Below are 18,186 nucleotides of genomic sequence, written 5' to 3'. Positions count from 1 at the left end.
TTTGAGAAAGCTTATGACCGTGTAGAATGGGACTTCTTACTCATGATGTTGGATGCTTTTTGTTTCCCAAAGGAATGTTGTCATATGGTTTCAGTTCTGGTTAGAGATGCTTCCACTCAGGTTAAGGTTAATAATGCCAGATCCTGACCCATGTCCTTGAGCGGATTTATCATGCAAGGTTTCCCCCTTGTACCCACCCTATTTGTTATTACTGCTGATACTTTATTCTATCTCCTTAGAGACTCCTCCCTATCCCCAAAGGTGGAAGGTATCACCTTGCCCAACAATATGGATCTTATTAACATCCAATTTGTAGATGATACGACCTTCTTTATGAAGTTGGAAGAGAATAACTTGGACTCTCTCATGTCCAAGCTAAAAGTGTTTTGTGATGCTTCAAGTGAAAGAATCTCTACTCCCAAATCCATTATGTTGGACTGGGATGATACCCCCCCTCTATGGCTGCACAAATTTGGCTTTCAATGGGGTAGTCCTTCTAAGCAAGTGAGGTACTTGGGCATATCGTTTGCAGTGAATCCCTGCCTTAAGGATATGTGGGACTGGGTCAGATCTAAGATAGAGCATAAATTGAACAAGTGGAATAGGCATTATCTTTCTCTGGCAGGAAGGTTGCAAGTGTGTCAAAAGATCCTCTCATCTTATAACATTTACTATGCCTCGGTCTGGATGTTTAACAGTTATCAAGTGAATGGGATACAAAAGACCATCAAAAAAATCTTGTGGTCGGACGGTAAATGTGTTAGGAATTGCATGCAGAAAATATCAATTATATGCAAATAAAGATTAAACAGAGGAATGAATAACATAGAAATAATAACAAAGAGGAGACAATTTTAATGTGGTTCACCCAAACTTGAGCTACATCCACCAAAACAAAGAGTCAAATAGTACTCTCCAGTAAATCAAACCAATTACAACTAGCAATCCCTTGCAACTCAATACCACTATAAATTGCTACAAATTTCTCTACAAAAAACCCTAGCCAGGTTAGCTATTTATCAATAATTATGTTGGTTACAATTTTAGGGTTACAATATGTCAGCCAATAGAAAAATAACACCCAACACCTTTATAAAATAATAAAAGTTGTTTGGGCCCATGGGGCACTAACCTTGACCCCACCCTATATCACGATAGGGAGCGCGCTAGGGGCGCTACCCCTTGACCTCACCTTGGGGGCGTTGTCCCCAAAGCCCTGTTAAATAATTTAAGGGGAAATTGTGTCGATAGAAGGGGGGAAAATTTAATCTCCAAGTTTGATAAGGCTCCATATAACAACAAAAGGGAAGAAAAAGTGGCACTCTGTGAACTGGAAATGGTGTTGCATTGATAAGCCCTTGGGAGGTCTGGGATTGAAGGATTTAAAAATCCAAGGCATTGCCCTTGTAGCCAAATGGATCCTTCATGCCCTTGAGGGGGAGGAACCATGAAAGGTATTGATTAGGAATAATATCAAACTTGTTGTTCCGAAGCAGACCAAATCCTGGAAGATACTCCCCTTTAATGATTTGATTGCCGATAGGTTCCTTGTTTCCCTTATGGGCTCCAATGTCTTAAAGACAATTTGGAAGGCTTGGGAGTTCATAAGACACCTAGTTTCTAATAATGGAGTCATCTATAAGGACAATACTATTTGTGGCGAAAGATCTATTTGGTGGAATTTAATGCATAAAAATAAACCCTTTGCCTTGATTTAAGGATGCTCTAGCAAAAAATGGGCTCAGAAGGGCATCTGTGCCTTCAATGATATTTTCTACAATAACAATCTCCTTTCTTGGTGTGATATCAATAAAAAAATTTAGATTCCTCCTTCTAATTGGCAGACCTATGCCATGATTAGAGAGGCATGCTCCAGACTTGATCTACCTATAGCATGTAGCTTGAGAGATGATATATTCCTCTCATACACATGGATGGATGGATCAGTGCTGAAGAATACTAAGGCCAAGATGATTTATCAGTCTTTAACCTCTAACTCTTATATTATTATGCATCTGAACTCTGTGTGGAACATGCAATATTCTAATAAGATCTGGAATAAAGTGTTTTCTCTTCTTTGGCATTTTGATATTTCCCCTAAGAAAAAATGTTTTAAATGGCTATTGTTGCTTCATAGACTTCCTATTAAAGATTCTCATAATGATCTGATTATATGTAATTTATGTAGAGTTCTTGAAAATGTTATGCACATCTTTTTTAGTTGTACATTTGCTAAAGAAATCTGGAATATGTTTAGAATTAGCTTTAACAATTGTGTTTCCCACCTGGATGTCTTGCATGGCTATATTAATGGCATGAAAAAAGATTGTAATCTCTTTTGGTCCATTCTTTCATGTGAAATTTTATGGATTATATGGAAATTTAGAAATGAAGCATTATTTCAAAACAGGGACAAAATGCTTACTGAGTCTCTAAGGAGACTCATATTGTACAATGTTGATATGCAGGTTACATTGGTGATCAAGCTTACCCCCAAGAAATTTGACAAATTCATTAACGATGGAGAAGTCTTTGTCTATTTATCAGAGCTCTCCCATGGATATACGTGGTTGAAGTTCACAGGCGAAAGATCTCCATTCGTGAGTGCACTGGAGGCCTTCGTGAAGGAGATTAATGAAGGAAAAACGATGGAGCAATAGTATCATGACCAACTGGTGGAGACCAAAATTGTACTAGGGTACAAGACTGCTATTTGGATGGAAGGTCCATTGGGTTGGACCTCATGGATGGATACCTGAGGGGATCTTCGACAATCACTTTTTGTCTGTTTTTTGCCAATGTGTAGATCCACTGTCCAATCAAACTTGGTCCACTATTTGGGTTAATCTGTAATTTTGAGAATCAATGTCCATCTATGCAAGCTGATTGTTCCAGATGAAACTCTCTAATTGAAATTGTATTTTGGTGTATAGTTGACTAGGATGTAGCTGAAACTCTACTTGGATATATTGTACATGTTTACTCTCTCTCTCTCTCTCTCTCTCTATATATATATATATATATATTAAACTAATAATTTAATATAATATATTAGTATAATTTTATTTAATAACACATACTATATAAATATATATTAACTTATTTGATGTCGTCTATGTTGTGCCACAAGTCTTACTAGCTTATATATATTTAATTTTATAATATACAAAATATGGCGAGAGATATCCTTCTTGAGGCACCTATTTTTAATTAAATATTCACCCTAAACTCTAATAGACACCTCAAGAAGGATATCCCTCAATATATATATATATATATATATATATATATATTCAAACTCAAAAAAATTGATAGTCATTTTCAAAATTCTAATTTGGAAATTACATTTTGATTCTTATGGATTGAATGGGATAGGAGTGTAGGAAAAAGGTGGAGGACTGTGAAGTTTAATAGTAGAGACAAATTGGGGTTCTTTTAGTTGAATGAACATGAGAGGATAATTTATGGTTGCACAAACAAGTATTGGAAATGAACCACTTAACTACAACCACTAAACCAAGATAGTGCATCATTCAACACTAAGATTGGTGAATATATTATTATCATCATAAAAATAAATGTAAATAGTAGCCTAATAATATTTCTTTTCAGTGGGCATCAAAAGTGGATATGGCCATTATAAAGGTTACATATTCTAAAAAGGTTGACCATAAAGCTTTTAGATGGTGTATTATGATTCATTAAAATATAAATAGAATGTGTCATTGAATTATAAATTGGTTAGTTGTAAGTAGATCTATAATTTAGTGGTGGAGCATCCCAACAATTAATGAGTAGTCTTGAGCTTAAGTTCTCAATGGTTCATGAAAAAGGTTTGACAATAATGTTTATCCAACATTCTTGATTTACTTTTTATCATAGCAATAATTGATTACAATTAAAAAATATATTTGTAAGGTCAAAATTTATATGTCTATGTCAATTTTATATCTTTTTTTGATATATCAATGAATTAACAAAAAATTTAATTTTGTGTAGTGTTGAATCTTTTGTCTTATGTCACCTATTATATATTACACACATTCCTATACATATACCCCTTACCTCATTCCTATGTTCACATATTTATTATATTCGTTTACCTCATTCCTTTCTATACATGCATATACTTACATCTATTCCATGTCCATGTTGATTTGACTTTTTCAAATCTAAAATCTAAATTCAAATATAATTCAATTACATGTATTCTTTTCACTTAAAGAAATGACTAAACACTAATTTGTGTGGTTTATGACTATATTCTTATACTTAAATACATTCAATGCATACATTTCATATCATATCCCAATCCAATATTTTTTGCATTACAACACTTCAAATATCATCCTAATAGCACATACACAACTAAGGAGTGTTGTTTTAAAATCATTTCTTAAGCTTTTTGAAGGTTGGTCTAGGAGAACATGTCTCCTTATGACACTAAAGATAATATTTTCAAAGTATTGTTAAATAAGACTAGTCATTGGATACCAAAGAAAGTAGAACAAATAATGACAAATCAAGTGAACAAAAAGTATAATTCTGTATAATTTTAGACCAAATCTATAAGTGTAAAACATTTCTATTAGACCAAATTTGTAAATGTATAACATTTTTACAATCCCCAAACTTAATGTTAAATAAAGTAAAAACAATATGCTAATACTAAAACAAATAACACAATTCTATCTTGTATCTAATAGTCAAACATCATATGTTCCAATTTTTTAACTTAAAATATTAATTTACAATCATTAAATTACGTACCACTATGTTTTATTTAGTTATTTAGATTTTTTTAATTATCATACTGTCAATGCTCAGTTGATTACATAAACATCTATGTAGATCTAATTAGATTAATATAATACTTCTTTGATGTTTTTATAATCATTTTGGTAAAAAGAATGCATCATCAAGTATGCAGGACAGACAATGGCCAAAACAGAGATACTATGCATATTCAATATCAAAATCTAACTGAACTAGTGGTGTGTACAGAATGGAAACCCCACAAAGCCGTTGGGCCCATGATGAGAGTATTTTATGTTGAAGAAAAGGGACAGGGCATGAATAAAATCTTGGTTACATAAGTGGGCTGATAGTGGCCAGTCTGTACCTTGGGAATGGAAATAGTAAGACAAGAAGCCTGGGCAGGAAAAAAACACAAGGAAGATCCGTTAGAGAGCTCATTTTTGGTACTTAGCACAGTTAACCTTCAACGGCACTCTTCCCTTCTGTGCAAGTGTGTTGTGTACTGCCCGTGATTCTTCATTTCAACAGTCGGTAAAACTCTGTCCTCGGGATACCATTTGCTTGGGCCCTGGTCAAGCAACAAAAGTTTTGGTGGATGTGAAATCCGTTGGAGCATCAGCACAATCATTGTAATGCCACCCATCACCTTTTTAACCTCCTAACGTCTAACTTGGCAGACACACACAGTCCATATAACATATGTGCTGTTAGTTCAATGTTGCTCAGTGGTAGTGAATCGGTTGTGCAGAAGTGAGAGGTTGTGGATTAGCAGTAGCACAGTATGGAGGATGCAGAGGCTTCTTCCTCTAAGAAATGTTACTGTTATTGGGCTAGTTTGGTGATTATATGGGTTTTTTGTTGTTGCTGCTGCTTCACTGATGCAGCTCTGCCCGGAGGAGAGATTGTGTACATAGTTATGCTGAGAGACTCTTCTCTTGTGCACCTGAAGAATGCGAGCCTCATCACTAGCCTTGACAGGCACAATCTCAAGACTGGAAATTTGCACAAGCTGCATAAATCAAGGTGCCCTTTTTTCTTCTCTCTTTTCTACAATTTGGGTGCGGCAGGGAGAAAATTCTGCCCACCTCAGTGATTGCTCATGAGTTAGTCAAAGTTCAAACATTTAGCTTATATAACTTTAAGAATGGCCATGGCTGATCTTGGACTTCTGCCATTAGTACTTGAAGTTTCTGGTAATGGTAGCTCCTATATATTGTTCAATTTGGAGAAGTTGGTCGGATTATATCATGTGCATGTACACTCTCTTGTCTGTTTCCTTTTATAATATTTTGTGGAGTTGCCCTGTAAACTATGTAATTTTGCCCATTCTCATTACCCTTGGTGGACTTCAATATATAATTTCGGTTTCTGGTTAACATGACATCTTAGGTACACGTGTTTCTTCTCTGAAAGCTCTTGCCTGCTTTAAATGTTCCCTTTTAATGGCGGCTTCGATAAGTTTCCTGTGGGCGTTACATGAATGCCCCTTTCTTTTAATCACGCTAGTGTTTAAGCTGACAACAGAGCCCAAACATGCTGATTATGATCGAAGCTGGCTTCCATTCCGTTTTCACTGTCGTCTATACACAGTTAACTAATTTCATCAACCAAAAGCGTATCAGATTCACCATATTATCTATTTACAAAAAAAAAAATTCCTTGTGAACTAGAAAAACACCTCTTTTACTGTTTGGTCACAAATCCAGTACCTTGCAGTGGCTTCTCTCCAAGTAATTACCAGTCTTATAGCGGCAACGTTTTACTTCTTTCAGTATAATAGTATGTTGATTTATTGTGACGGACTTTTGATTTTTCAGGCATCAAAGGACAGGAATGAACGACTACACATCCTATCTCGTTAGACTACAGGACTCTCTTTTGAAGCGCACATTTCAGAGAGGAACTTACAAGAAACTCTACAGCTATCATTACCTGATCAATGGGTTTTCCGTTCTCATCACTCCCCAACAGGTGCTTTTATGCAGAATCTATTTTTTGAGGCTTGCATCTCTTTGGTTAATATACAACCCAGTTCCAGAATCCTGAAACAAGTTTAAGAATGTTAACAGTCATATTAGAATTTCACCGGCAACAAATATTCAGAAGAATCAGAATCATAGAATTAATTCCATGGTTGAATAAATTTAAGGGCATAAGCCCTCTCTGTTGGGTACTCTTTTTTCCCCTACTTGCTATATTCTGACAATTGGTTATGGTTGGATAATTGTGAAGGCAGAAACACTTGCAACAAGACCAGAGGTGTCTCGAGTGATAAGGGATTTCCCCGTCCACCTATCTACAACACATACCCCTGATTTTCTAGGCCTGCCAAAAGGAGCATGGGTTCAATATGGTGGACCAGAAGGCGCAGGAGAAGGAATTGTGATTGGATTTATTGATACAGGCATAGACCCCAAACACCCAAGCTTCTCAGACACAGGAACAAAAGTATACCCAATTCCTGCCCATTTTACGGGGGCTTGTGAGGTCACCAGAGATTTCCCTTCAGGATCATGTAACCGGAAGCTTATAGGAGCTCGCCATTTTGCGGCCGCTGCAATTGCAAGGGGTGTTTTCAATGCCTCTGAAGACTATGCCTCTCCTTACGATGGAATTGGTCACGGAACGTGAGTTATTTGATCAAATTTTAATTTTGTTTTAGGGTTGTTTTGGTTTTCCCTGGAGCATGGCTACTGTGCTCTCTTGATTGAATTTAGTCTTGGATGATGGCAGGCACATTGCATCCATAGCAGCTGGCAACTATGGCATCTCTGTTATTGTTAGTGGCCACCATTTCGGAAATGCAAGTGGCATGGCTCCTCGTGCACAGTAATGACTTCATTTCACACTTAATATATTACTTCCTGTAAATCTTTAGTTCGGTCCAGTCAGTATAAATGCACGCATGGTATGTGCAAGAGAAATTATCGTTAAGTTGCATTTAGAGGAATTTCAGAGTTAACTAACTATCAAAATCCAGTCAGTATTGCTCCATTTGGGTTTTTTGGTATTTCTTCAATTTTCAGAAAACTCATCATGGAGAAATAATTTTCTCATCAAATGGATTTTTTGCCTTCGGCTTTAAAATTTTACCTTAACTTTCCCTTTCAACCTAATTTTGTATTAATGGTTATATAAATATTGACGTTTACATCAGATCTAAGTTTTAGCTCTGCATTACTTATGCATATATGGGAACGTATGGGCATGAAATTCTTCTAATGAGTCTAATTAAGATTGTGTTTTTAACTTTTTATGAGCAATGAGCATACGATATAACACTCCACAAAATGCTTAATTTTACTGCAAAAATGAGTAATGAAGGGGAATGATATATTTACGAAAATGAATATTGCCACTTACAGTTACAGTTGGTATTTGCATGGCTTACTTGTCTAGTTCTGCGCCTTTTTAAGAAAATTCATGCGTTTTGACTGAAAAATAATGGCAATATCAACAAAAAATTCTCAATAAGAATCAAAATCAACTGCAATGCATGGCCTTCCATGAGAATGGGGTCTAATAAAATTAAAATACCATCATAGAGATTTTTTCATCTTAAAACTAAAATATAGATTTTTGTCACTGTTTAAATAACATTGTTTCTGCAAAAATTGTCCATGTACTTCACTACCTTTCGATGCTTCACAAAGATTAATATACTTTTCAGCATGATCTAGCCTAACTTCTGGTCTTGGCATTTGATGTTTCACATTTGAGAAAGTTTGACGAAGGCTATGCCATCTGACAACTGAGGGAAGTGTAGTCTTCCAAAAGATAAAGAATGGGTTTTTAAACTTTAAATCATAAAGAAATCTAGGAGAAAGCTTACCAAAGTAAGTGTCCATTTCTTATACGCAACTTGTAAATATCTCGTTTCTCATCACGTTGCGTTTCTTATAAGTAGGTTCTGCTGTACGAGCAAACATGTGTTGGAATTAAATTTTAACCCATTCATTCATACAGGCACAACAGATGTCTGCATTGATTTTGAATATGTTCCTACACCTCTTCAACTTCATTTGGTCAACCCTGTAGCTAAATCTCTACATCAAAGTAACAAAGAAATAAGTTTTCTTGGGCATTGGTGCTAAAAAGTCATTCCCCCAATTTGGGTTACAATAAATTTAGTCCTTAAGTAAACATGTTTCCATACTGAAACTGATGATCATATGCTAACACTCTTTACATTGATTTCTGCAGCATTGCAATTTACAAGGCCTTGTATTCAGGCTTTGGAGGATTTGCAGCAGATGTTGTAGCTGCAATAGATCAGGTCAGATTCTATGCTTCCCTGAACTGTTCAGAATTTCTGTTGGCATGAATTGCCTGCTGAATTTATAATCTAAAACTAGTAGGATATTGGGATTCTTGCATTTTCCATAGGTTTCCTCAGAGAATATGACAATACATTTTATGTGTCCATATTCTAGGCAGCTCAAGATGGGGTCGATATCCTGTCACTCTCAATTACACCTGGCAGGCCACCTCCTGGGATTGCAACCTTCTTCAACCCAATAGACATGGCATTGTTATCTGCTGTGAAAGCTGGAATATTTGTTGTTCAAGCTGCAGGAAACACTGGGCCAACTCCAAAGAGCATTTTATCTTTCAGTCCATGGATATTCACAGTGGGAGCTGCTACCCATGATCGTAGTTATAACAATTCAATAGTTCTTGGCAACAATCTAACAATATCAGGAGTTGGGCTTGCACGTGAGTAAAACCTATACTGAAATTTTTTACTTTCTTTACTAGTCCTTTGCAGTTGTGATGATGTCATCAGGTAATAGGTATTAATCTGTACACTAAAACTGCTTTTCTTGGCATTTTCAGCTGGGACAGACGATGATGATATGTTCAATCTAGTTGCCGCTGTCCATGCCCAAAAGAATGGAACTGATGATATGTATGCTAATGAATGCCAAGATCCCAATATCTTGGAAGAGGAAATTGTTGAAGGAAACCTCCTGATCTGTAGCTACACAATACGTTTTGTGCTTGGCCTATCTTCTGTGAGACGAGCAGTTATGACTGCAAAAAATTTGAGTGCTGCAGGAATTGTCTTCTACACAGATCCTTTTGTGGTTGGATTTCAGATGAATCCAGTTCCTATGATGATACCTGGTGTGATAATTCAATCTGCTGATAATTCCAAGGTAATGCTTTAATATTAATTATGGACTGCATCTAAATGGGTTCTCTCATAATTTAATAGGCATTTATAGTAGTATGTTCTATCCAGTTCCTTTGATGATGTAAGCAGTTGGAAGTGTTATATATGCATGTGAAAAGGGGAGAGAGAAAGAGGAAAAGAAATAGTCCTTCACTCTGATTGACATTGAGTTTGTGTAAATTTTTCAGATTTTTCTGAAATACTACAATGATTCCATAGTCAGAAATGAATCAGACAGGGTACTGAAGTTTGGAGGAGTTGCAAGAATCCTTGGAGGAATGAAAGCTAATTACAGTAAAACTGGCCCTAAGTTAGTGTATTATTCTTCAAGAGGCCCCAATCTCAACAACAATTTAATGGATGCAGCAGACGTGTTGAAACCAAATATCATAGCTCCTGGGCATCTCATATGGGGTGCCTGGAGCTCTGTTGGCACTGATTCAGCCGAATTTGAAGGTATCTTTTTACCATTCGACTCCACCACCACAAATATTTCCTCATTAGTAATTATTCCTTCGGGTGATGCTTATCATCAACAATTTCAAGACTTTTTTGTGAAATGTTTTTAAAGCCTGCGGCTATCCAGTTTTCTCTTTATAATTTACTCTTACCATGACTCCTATGAAGCCTGTTGCAATCTGATCAAGGTAAACCATCAAACGTTCCAGTTCCAAAGTCATCAAAAGTTTCATCTAGCCACATTTTTGCTTCTGCACATAATCATTAAAATTTCTTCAGTATGTTTATTGTTGATTATTTGTTTGGGAGCTGTTAATGTTTAGTAAGTCATTATTTTTTCATATATATTGTATGCAGAATGATTCTCTGAAGTCATGTGTGAATCTTACCTACACGTTTTAAGTAATTTATATGGTAAGAAGCCTGCAATATTAAGCAGTCCACCTGCATATGGTTTGCTTTAAGTAGCTTTTCTACAGCATATAGTCAAGATCATACCAAACAGGATCTACAAAACCCCCCACACATATATATCAGCCATGTAATCCAACCAATCTAGTGTTTGAGGGAGTATCTTAGTCTTCTATGCTGACAGACACTCATTAATCCAATGATGAAATCTACCACATTTGTATTATAGGGAAAGAGGTTGGCAAAGACAGTAAACCAGGGTCTTGTACCTCGTGTGACACTTCTGAATTGTTAGAAAGTTTTGGGCCATGCTGTGCCCAATAAACCTTTATTTGCAGTTTTGCACTCAAGGATTTCTAAAATGGATAAGATTCGTGCAGATTCTCTTAAAAGCGCATCTACTTTTATGATTCTTCACACTTGCCTCACAGCTTCCAACTTTCTCTCTAACATTGCTTGGAAATTTCAGCACAACTTAGGACTATATGCTACTCTTAGCAGCATGACAGGACCTAAAATAGCTTTTCAGATCCTCTTAAGAGAAACCAGAAAGCTCCACCCCATGGACCTTCAGTTCTGATGCCTAGCAAATTCATTTAAATTCATATCTCCAAAATGGATTGGTTCGAGTCTTCTGGACTATTTCTTAGCAGAAACATAAATACTCTATGCATTCAACCAACCAAGCATCCAACATCATCCATCTGCCTGAAACATAAATACTCTATGCATTCAAGCAACCAAGTGTCCAACTTCTTCCATCTGCCAATTTATCTGGACAGTGTATTAACGACCTTATAAAGTGGTCCATGTTTCATGAAGAGCAACAATAAGTTTTGAATTTGATAGGCATGCCAATCAATTATCAATTGTTTATTAGGATACATTGCTATTAGCAAAATTAAATGCTGATTAGTGTCCATTAAAATATTTGATTTATTGGATAAATAATAGGTGAAATAATCTACTACTATCTGGCATATACTTAGTCCAAGATTTTCATTATGAAATGATGAATGATGCAACCAGTTTGCTATAAGGTAATTATAATTATAATTAAATATTGCTGCCAGGGTGGTAGTTGTAGCTATACATTGCTTATTCTGAATAATCTGAAGTGGTCTTTCTACCAAAAACCACTGCAATATATAGAAATGCCTATTATATAGAGAACTATTAATCTTATCCAGAGTAGTATGCAGTTATTTTGAAATGCAAAAAAAAGGCTGGCCTTGATTTGCATTTGGAACACAATATTTTCAATCTTCCCTTGACCAGTTAAATGCCATTTTTGACATTCAAATTTTTACATTCCTCTTGGTATAATGGGATAGACGATCTTCAAATTCACACGATAGATCTTGCATGATATTATCAAAATAAATGACGAAAGAGAACTCAGTGCTTCAAATTTCTTGCTAAATAGGTGAAAATTTTGCAATGTTATCTGAGACAAGCATGGCAGCTAAATGCCATTTTTGACATTCAAATTTTTACATTCCTCTTGGTATAATCAATAATGTGATAGATGATCTTCAAATTCACACAATAGATCTTGCATGATATTATCAAAATAAATGACGAAAGAGAACTCAGTGCTTCAAATTTCTTGCTAAATAGGTGAAAATTTTGCAATGTTATCTGGGACAAGCATGGCAGCACCACATATAGCAGGAGTGGCAGCTCTTGTGAAACAGAAATATTCCAATTTCAACCCAGCAGCCATTGGTTCAGCATTATCCACCACTGCATCAGTCTATGACAAGCAAGGATCACCAATTATGGCACAGCATTCCTTCAGCAATCCTGATGCTGATCTGACTCCAGCCACCCCTTTTGACATGGGAAGTGGGTCTGTCAATCCAACTGCTGCTTTAGATCCAGGACTAATATTCAATGCAGGTAGAAATTCCAGTCTATTTCCCATAAACAAATGATATCTAATTGCAGAGTCTGTTCTCATAACAGCTAGTAAACCTAATTTGATGATAGATTCTATTTTAGACACTTCTTAGCTCTTTCATTTCATTGCAGTGAATAGGATATTGTTCTCTGAACACCAATTTTTGTACTGTTTCTTATATGAGTTCAAATTGCAACCATAGAATAAAAATCCCAATATGCATGAGCTCACTTTCATTGATATGGTTAAATTCCAGGTTTCGATGATTATGTCGCATTCTTATGTAGCATAAATGGATCAGCACCATTGGTTCTCAATTACACTGGTTGTGTGTGTAAATCAGACACTGGAATGGGTTCTGATCTCAACATTCCTTCAATCACAGTGGGTACTTTGATTAATTCTCGTACCATTCAGAGGAGTCTTACAAATATTGCAGCTAGTGAAAACTACAAAGTTCTCTGGAGTCCACCATGGGGTGTGTCTGTTACTATTACGCCATTTTCATTCAGAGCTGACAAGGGGGAGACCAAGAAGCTTACAATAGTTCTTAATGCCACAACTAATAGTACTAACCCAAGCTTTGGAAGAATTCTTTTAGTTGGGAATAACGGACACAACTTAGTCATTCCCCTCTCAGTCATTACAAAGATCACACAAAACAGCTATACCTGATTGCATTTATTGGTTTGATTGATTTGTTCATTCTAATTTAGTCCTTTCCATTTTGAGGGTGTACGATTTGTCATCCATTTGTTCATATTATATTAACTATTACAGGTTTTTGATGTATAAGCAATTTATATTGCAAGGGCATCTGTTTTGCAATGTACCAATCAAAATTTATTTCAATAAAAAAAACTATCTTCCATCCAAACAGATACTGAGCATGATTAACAAGACTCCAATGTTGTAGGTTTCACATTATAACCAGTCAGTATATAATTGTATGGCATGGATAAGATCAATCTTGTTATATGAAGACACTACTATATTCAAAACCTACAAACTCTTACTTACAGAAGAGCAAATAATGTCAGCATAGCTTGAAGCAATTAAGGCTAGCATTATCTCCCAACATATGATATTATTATATTTTAAGATAGCTTTATCTGTATCTAGACAAGCACTATCCAAGTACATGTTTATTATGCTAAAATAATCCGGCCCAGTGTGTCGTTACAAGCTCATTTCTTTAACACATTTTGAACAAGAAGAGAAGATGAGATAAGAAATGCTTGTAGAAAGGGCCAAATAGCAGTGGCAGAAAAAAATAGTCAGATCTTTACTTTCACATTACTGTTTGTCATTTTTTTTCTTGTACGGTGTTAATAAACTACAATTAAATTCAGCATATTTTAGTACTCTCTCAAAATATATCGCAGGCATATTAAGAAGTTTATTTCTTGGGATTGTTTTGAGCTCAAGGGCACTTTAACTCTCATCAATGAAATGAAATTTATTAGTGAGGTCTACGAGAGCAAGCTATGGAATCCAAAATTGAAAACAATGCAATGACTCTAAAAGATCCAACCAACAAACTTCAGTCACAAACATATTGTGACCATTAAGCTTTGCTGATCAAGTTTCTTCGGTTGTGAATTTTGACCAAAGTGATTTGTCATCTTTAGAGACTCATTCCTCTTCTAACAAAGTATTTAGACACTCCATTTTTAGAATATTAGAATATTTGCCCTAAATGTCTTCAAATGTTGAACACTCCATGTGTAATGTCAGTCTTTCCACCAACCTTGAAGTGCAAAGACAACAAACCCTATCATCCCATTCCTCTTTGACTGTTTTCCACGGCTGTTTTCCACCTCACCATTTGGCACCTCATATGGTGTAAGCTAATTCTTAACTGGGCTATTAGCAGTTTAGCTTTCCATTTTACATCTTCTATGTAGTGTTTTGGTTAATGGTCACATGTGGGATTGAAATGCTTGACATAGTATTTCCTTTTTTGTCCTAGATGTTTTGCCCATAGCACCACTTTGACTCTCGCAAATGCCTTTTCATTTCTGCAAATTTGTTTGGGCAATTGTGCATATTAATTCCCCATCTACTCGTTCGTTTGATATTTTGTTTCATCCAAGTGTTTTTTCCTTCCACTTCATCCAGGTATTGGTATTGTTTGATTTAGGCTCATCTTCAATCTTCTTGGTAACTTTGAATGCTGCCTCCTCCTCATTGTGTTGCTCACTAAAAAACTGCAATCTCAAAGACAAAGAGTGCCCCATATAACTGATCTAAGGTGTACTTATCCATATCATGACTTTCTTCAATGACAAACTTCTTAGGCTTACAACTTTTAGACAATGTTCTCATCACTTTTCCTACAACTTCACCTTTTTCCATTATTCCACCAATAGCTCTGATTGCATTGACAACACCATTCACTCGTTGCATTAGCTTTCAATGTTCTCATCTTTAGACATCCCCAATGTCTCAAATGTGTGCTTTAGATTTTGCAATTTGACTTTCTTGGTTTTCTCATCTCCTTCATAAAAACTGCTCGATTTATCCCAAATCCAGTGGTCTTGAAAAACTTTGAGTCACTCAAACTACTATCAAGTATTTTTCTTGCCTTGGCAATACTTTCACAATTCTTGACTTCATTTGGAGTGGTAGAGCCACTTTGTGGAGCAATATATCCACTCTTGATAAATTCTCATATTCCAAGAGATAGTGAACTCAAATGATATTCCATTTGCGACTTCCAAGTAGAGTAATTCGTGCCATCAAACTTAAATGCCTTCAAATAGACTTCTTGTGCCATCCTAGATCTTCCTCAAGTGGTTAAGCTTATCTCAGAGAAACCTTGCTCTAATACCAATTGTTGAACACACCATAGGGCTTAGATAATGGGGGCGTGGGGGAAGGGGGGTGTGGGTGTGTGTGTGAATCAGTCCGGACCTTAAAATACTTTACTTATTATCATTTAACCTTCAGTTCACAATTAACTTATCACTGAAAATATGAAACATGAAAGTACAAAGCACAACACACAAAAGAACACCAGATTTACATGGAAAACCCAAGAAGGGAAAAACCGCAGTGAGAATAACACTCACAATGTGGACAATTAACTACAATGTTTTGGCCTCAAGGCCAAGGGGATCACTGCACCTTATAGGACTTGCAAGACTAAGGCACACAACCTCAAGGCAATTTATACAAAAGACTTGCAATACTGAGACACAATTTTAGGACAAGATACAAAGAGTTGCACAGGTTGCCAAAGGACACACTATCTTTTGGCAAGTACGGGGAATAATGAACTGTAATGAACAAAATCTCTTGGTCATGAAACTATCCTTGATCCACTATGTCAAGTGAACAATGTCATGGCGAGCATCATTGACTTCATTTACTATCTCAACTCATGGCAAATCACTGACTTCATTCACTATCTCAACATACTAACACATTGAAGACATGATTAGTGAAGATCATCACAAACTAAAATTCACAATTTTGCTGCTTGCAAATCATTCATATCTAATTCACAACAATCCACATACATTCCATAACTCGACTCATACATCCACACATCTATTTATACAAGGTTATACATTGAAACCTTCAACTAGGTTAGCCGTAGACAAAATATACATGAATTCGGCCACTTGGACAAAAACTATAAAATATGGTCCACTCCAGGAGATAAAGGGGACCCAAACACATTAGAACACATTTTCCAAAGTTGATTCCAATGAATTGCACATGCTAGAACATCTACCAAAGTCGACATCAACCGTAACGTGTAGAACAATAAATAAATGTGTTAACTAATCGACCCAAAGACATCAACCAATGCAAAATACTCAATGGAGATCTACCCACGCCATGGTTAGACCCATATCAACATCCTAATTCAATCTCCAACATATATTAAGACCAAAAGACACGATCCAAACAAAATACACCACTCAAGTCAGTAAGAGACTACCATAGCTAACAACACTAACACATAACAACATAACTTCACTTGCTGAACGAATCAACACTAGAAATTTGAACTGGAACATTGTACAAACCATATGAAAATGTCCTCCAAGCCACAACACCTAAATCACCATAGCGAAGCAATGCAAAACATTCCTTGGATAGTCCTGACAGACAACCTCATTGTTAGCAAATCACCACAATCAATATCATCTGAGCAACTGAGAACTTGAAAACACGATAGTGCAATATCCACAAAACATAAACATTATATCCAGTACCATAGGCCATGAACATAAAAGACTAGAGGAATGTAGAGCATTCTTCCAAGAGAACATTAAATACTCTTTCCTACATTTTGTAATGTTGGTGAAATGTGCATGAGAGATCAAGAGGAAAACTACCCTTCCCTTCAAGGAGAGATGAGAGTTTCACTACGGATTTCCCTTCAAACACTTTTCACATAGTTACATTGGAAGAGGAGGTGAGGATTCACTAGATTCAACCTTCAAGGATGAAGATTGAATTCTGAATGAAATGGGAATGATAAGTTGATCCCCTCTTTCTTATTTGAAATGGAAAGGAATTGATTGAATTATGTAGTGTAAAAGTGACAAAGAACTGATTATAACTTGAGATCGGAGTATGGGATGAAGCTGTGCACCTGGATCTGACAGTAATATGTCGAGACGAAGTCGCCCTGCGAATTTGAGGAAAAGTTGTCCAGACCGTGGCGGGAATGTACACGGTCCTCCAAAAAATCCGCGAAATGAAAAGGGGTTTTCCGCCTTTGCAAATGGAGCCTGAATCCGAAACTACAGTTGCGCACCTGCAACCTACACACATAAAAGAGAGGGAAATGGGTTGGGATTGGGGGTTTACCTTTAGGTCAAACCCCAATTTTGGAATTAACCAAGTAATGAAAGAAAATACGTGCAAGTAGATGTAAATAAAAGATTGAATTGTAAATCACCTCAAGGGAGGTTGTGATAGCAATGCTGATAGAAGTGCTTGTGTGGAATTGAATGTTGGACTCAATCTCCTCTTCAATGGTTCAATCCTTGACTTGAATGCAACACCTAGCCTTGAAGGGAGACTTGAGAATGCTCAATGTTGGAAAAAAATGCTTGATCGCTTATGCAACTTGACCCACTCCAATCTTATCCAACTTCGACTTATTCAACTTATGCAAACGAGAGGACGAATGCCCCTTAAATACATGCTAGTGGATTTGATTTTCATCATAGGCCGACATCGGGGGAGTTTCCTGCCCAATGCACAACCCACAATGCATGCTCTAGGAAGGTCATGCCCCATAATAGGGCAGGGACAGGGGCGCCATGCCCCTATCCTGGGAGGACAAGGGCGCCACGCCCCTGTCCTACCCCTTTCTCCAGGGCAGAGTGTGGACGGGGTGATGCGGAGGCCAAGAAAGAAGTAGACTCTGAGGGTTGAGCAGTCTCCGGTCTCCGATCAGGCTAGAGGATTTGATCTCGCGTGCATGAGGACCCTAATGTAGTCAAAAATTGCT

General features: G+C 36.5%; 1 protein-coding gene across 1 annotated transcript; it reads left to right on the top strand.

Moving 5' to 3' along the window:
* Positions 1-4,998: 4,998 nt before the first annotated feature.
* On the top strand, positions 4,999-13,584 carry LOC131066509 (subtilisin-like protease SBT2.2). Its single transcript, XM_058001283.2, has 10 exons — positions 4,999-5,781; positions 6,576-6,729; positions 6,991-7,385; positions 7,492-7,587; positions 8,962-9,034; positions 9,192-9,474; positions 9,595-9,917; positions 10,123-10,390; positions 12,425-12,706; positions 12,964-13,584. Exons 1-10 carry the CDS (start codon positions 5,540-5,542, stop codon positions 13,380-13,382), a joined length of 2,535 nt encoding a protein of 844 aa, XP_057857266.2. The 5' UTR covers positions 4,999-5,539; the 3' UTR covers positions 13,383-13,584.
* The last annotated feature ends 4,602 nt before the right edge of the window (positions 13,585-18,186 follow it).

The sequence above is a fragment of the Cryptomeria japonica genome, chromosome 8 (assembly GCF_030272615.1).
Source record: "Cryptomeria japonica chromosome 8, Sugi_1.0, whole genome shotgun sequence".
In the NCBI taxonomy this organism is placed as follows: Eukaryota; Viridiplantae; Streptophyta; class Pinopsida; order Cupressales; family Cupressaceae; genus Cryptomeria; species Cryptomeria japonica.
This window is presented reverse-complemented; position numbering and strand designations above follow the sequence as displayed.

Excerpts from the sequence above, each read along its gene's own strand:
- LOC131066509 (XM_058001283.2), top strand. The coding sequence starts at position 5,540 with ATGGAGGATGCAGAGGCTTCTTCCTCTAAGAAATGTTACTGTTATTGG. Across the intron at positions 6,730-6,990 it reads TTCTCATCACTCCCCAACAG|GCAGAAACACTTGCAACAAG; the intron begins GTGCTTTTATGC and ends ATAATTGTGAAG. Across the intron at positions 7,588-8,961 it reads GGCATGGCTCCTCGTGCACA|CATTGCAATTTACAAGGCCT; the intron begins GTAATGACTTCA and ends TGATTTCTGCAG.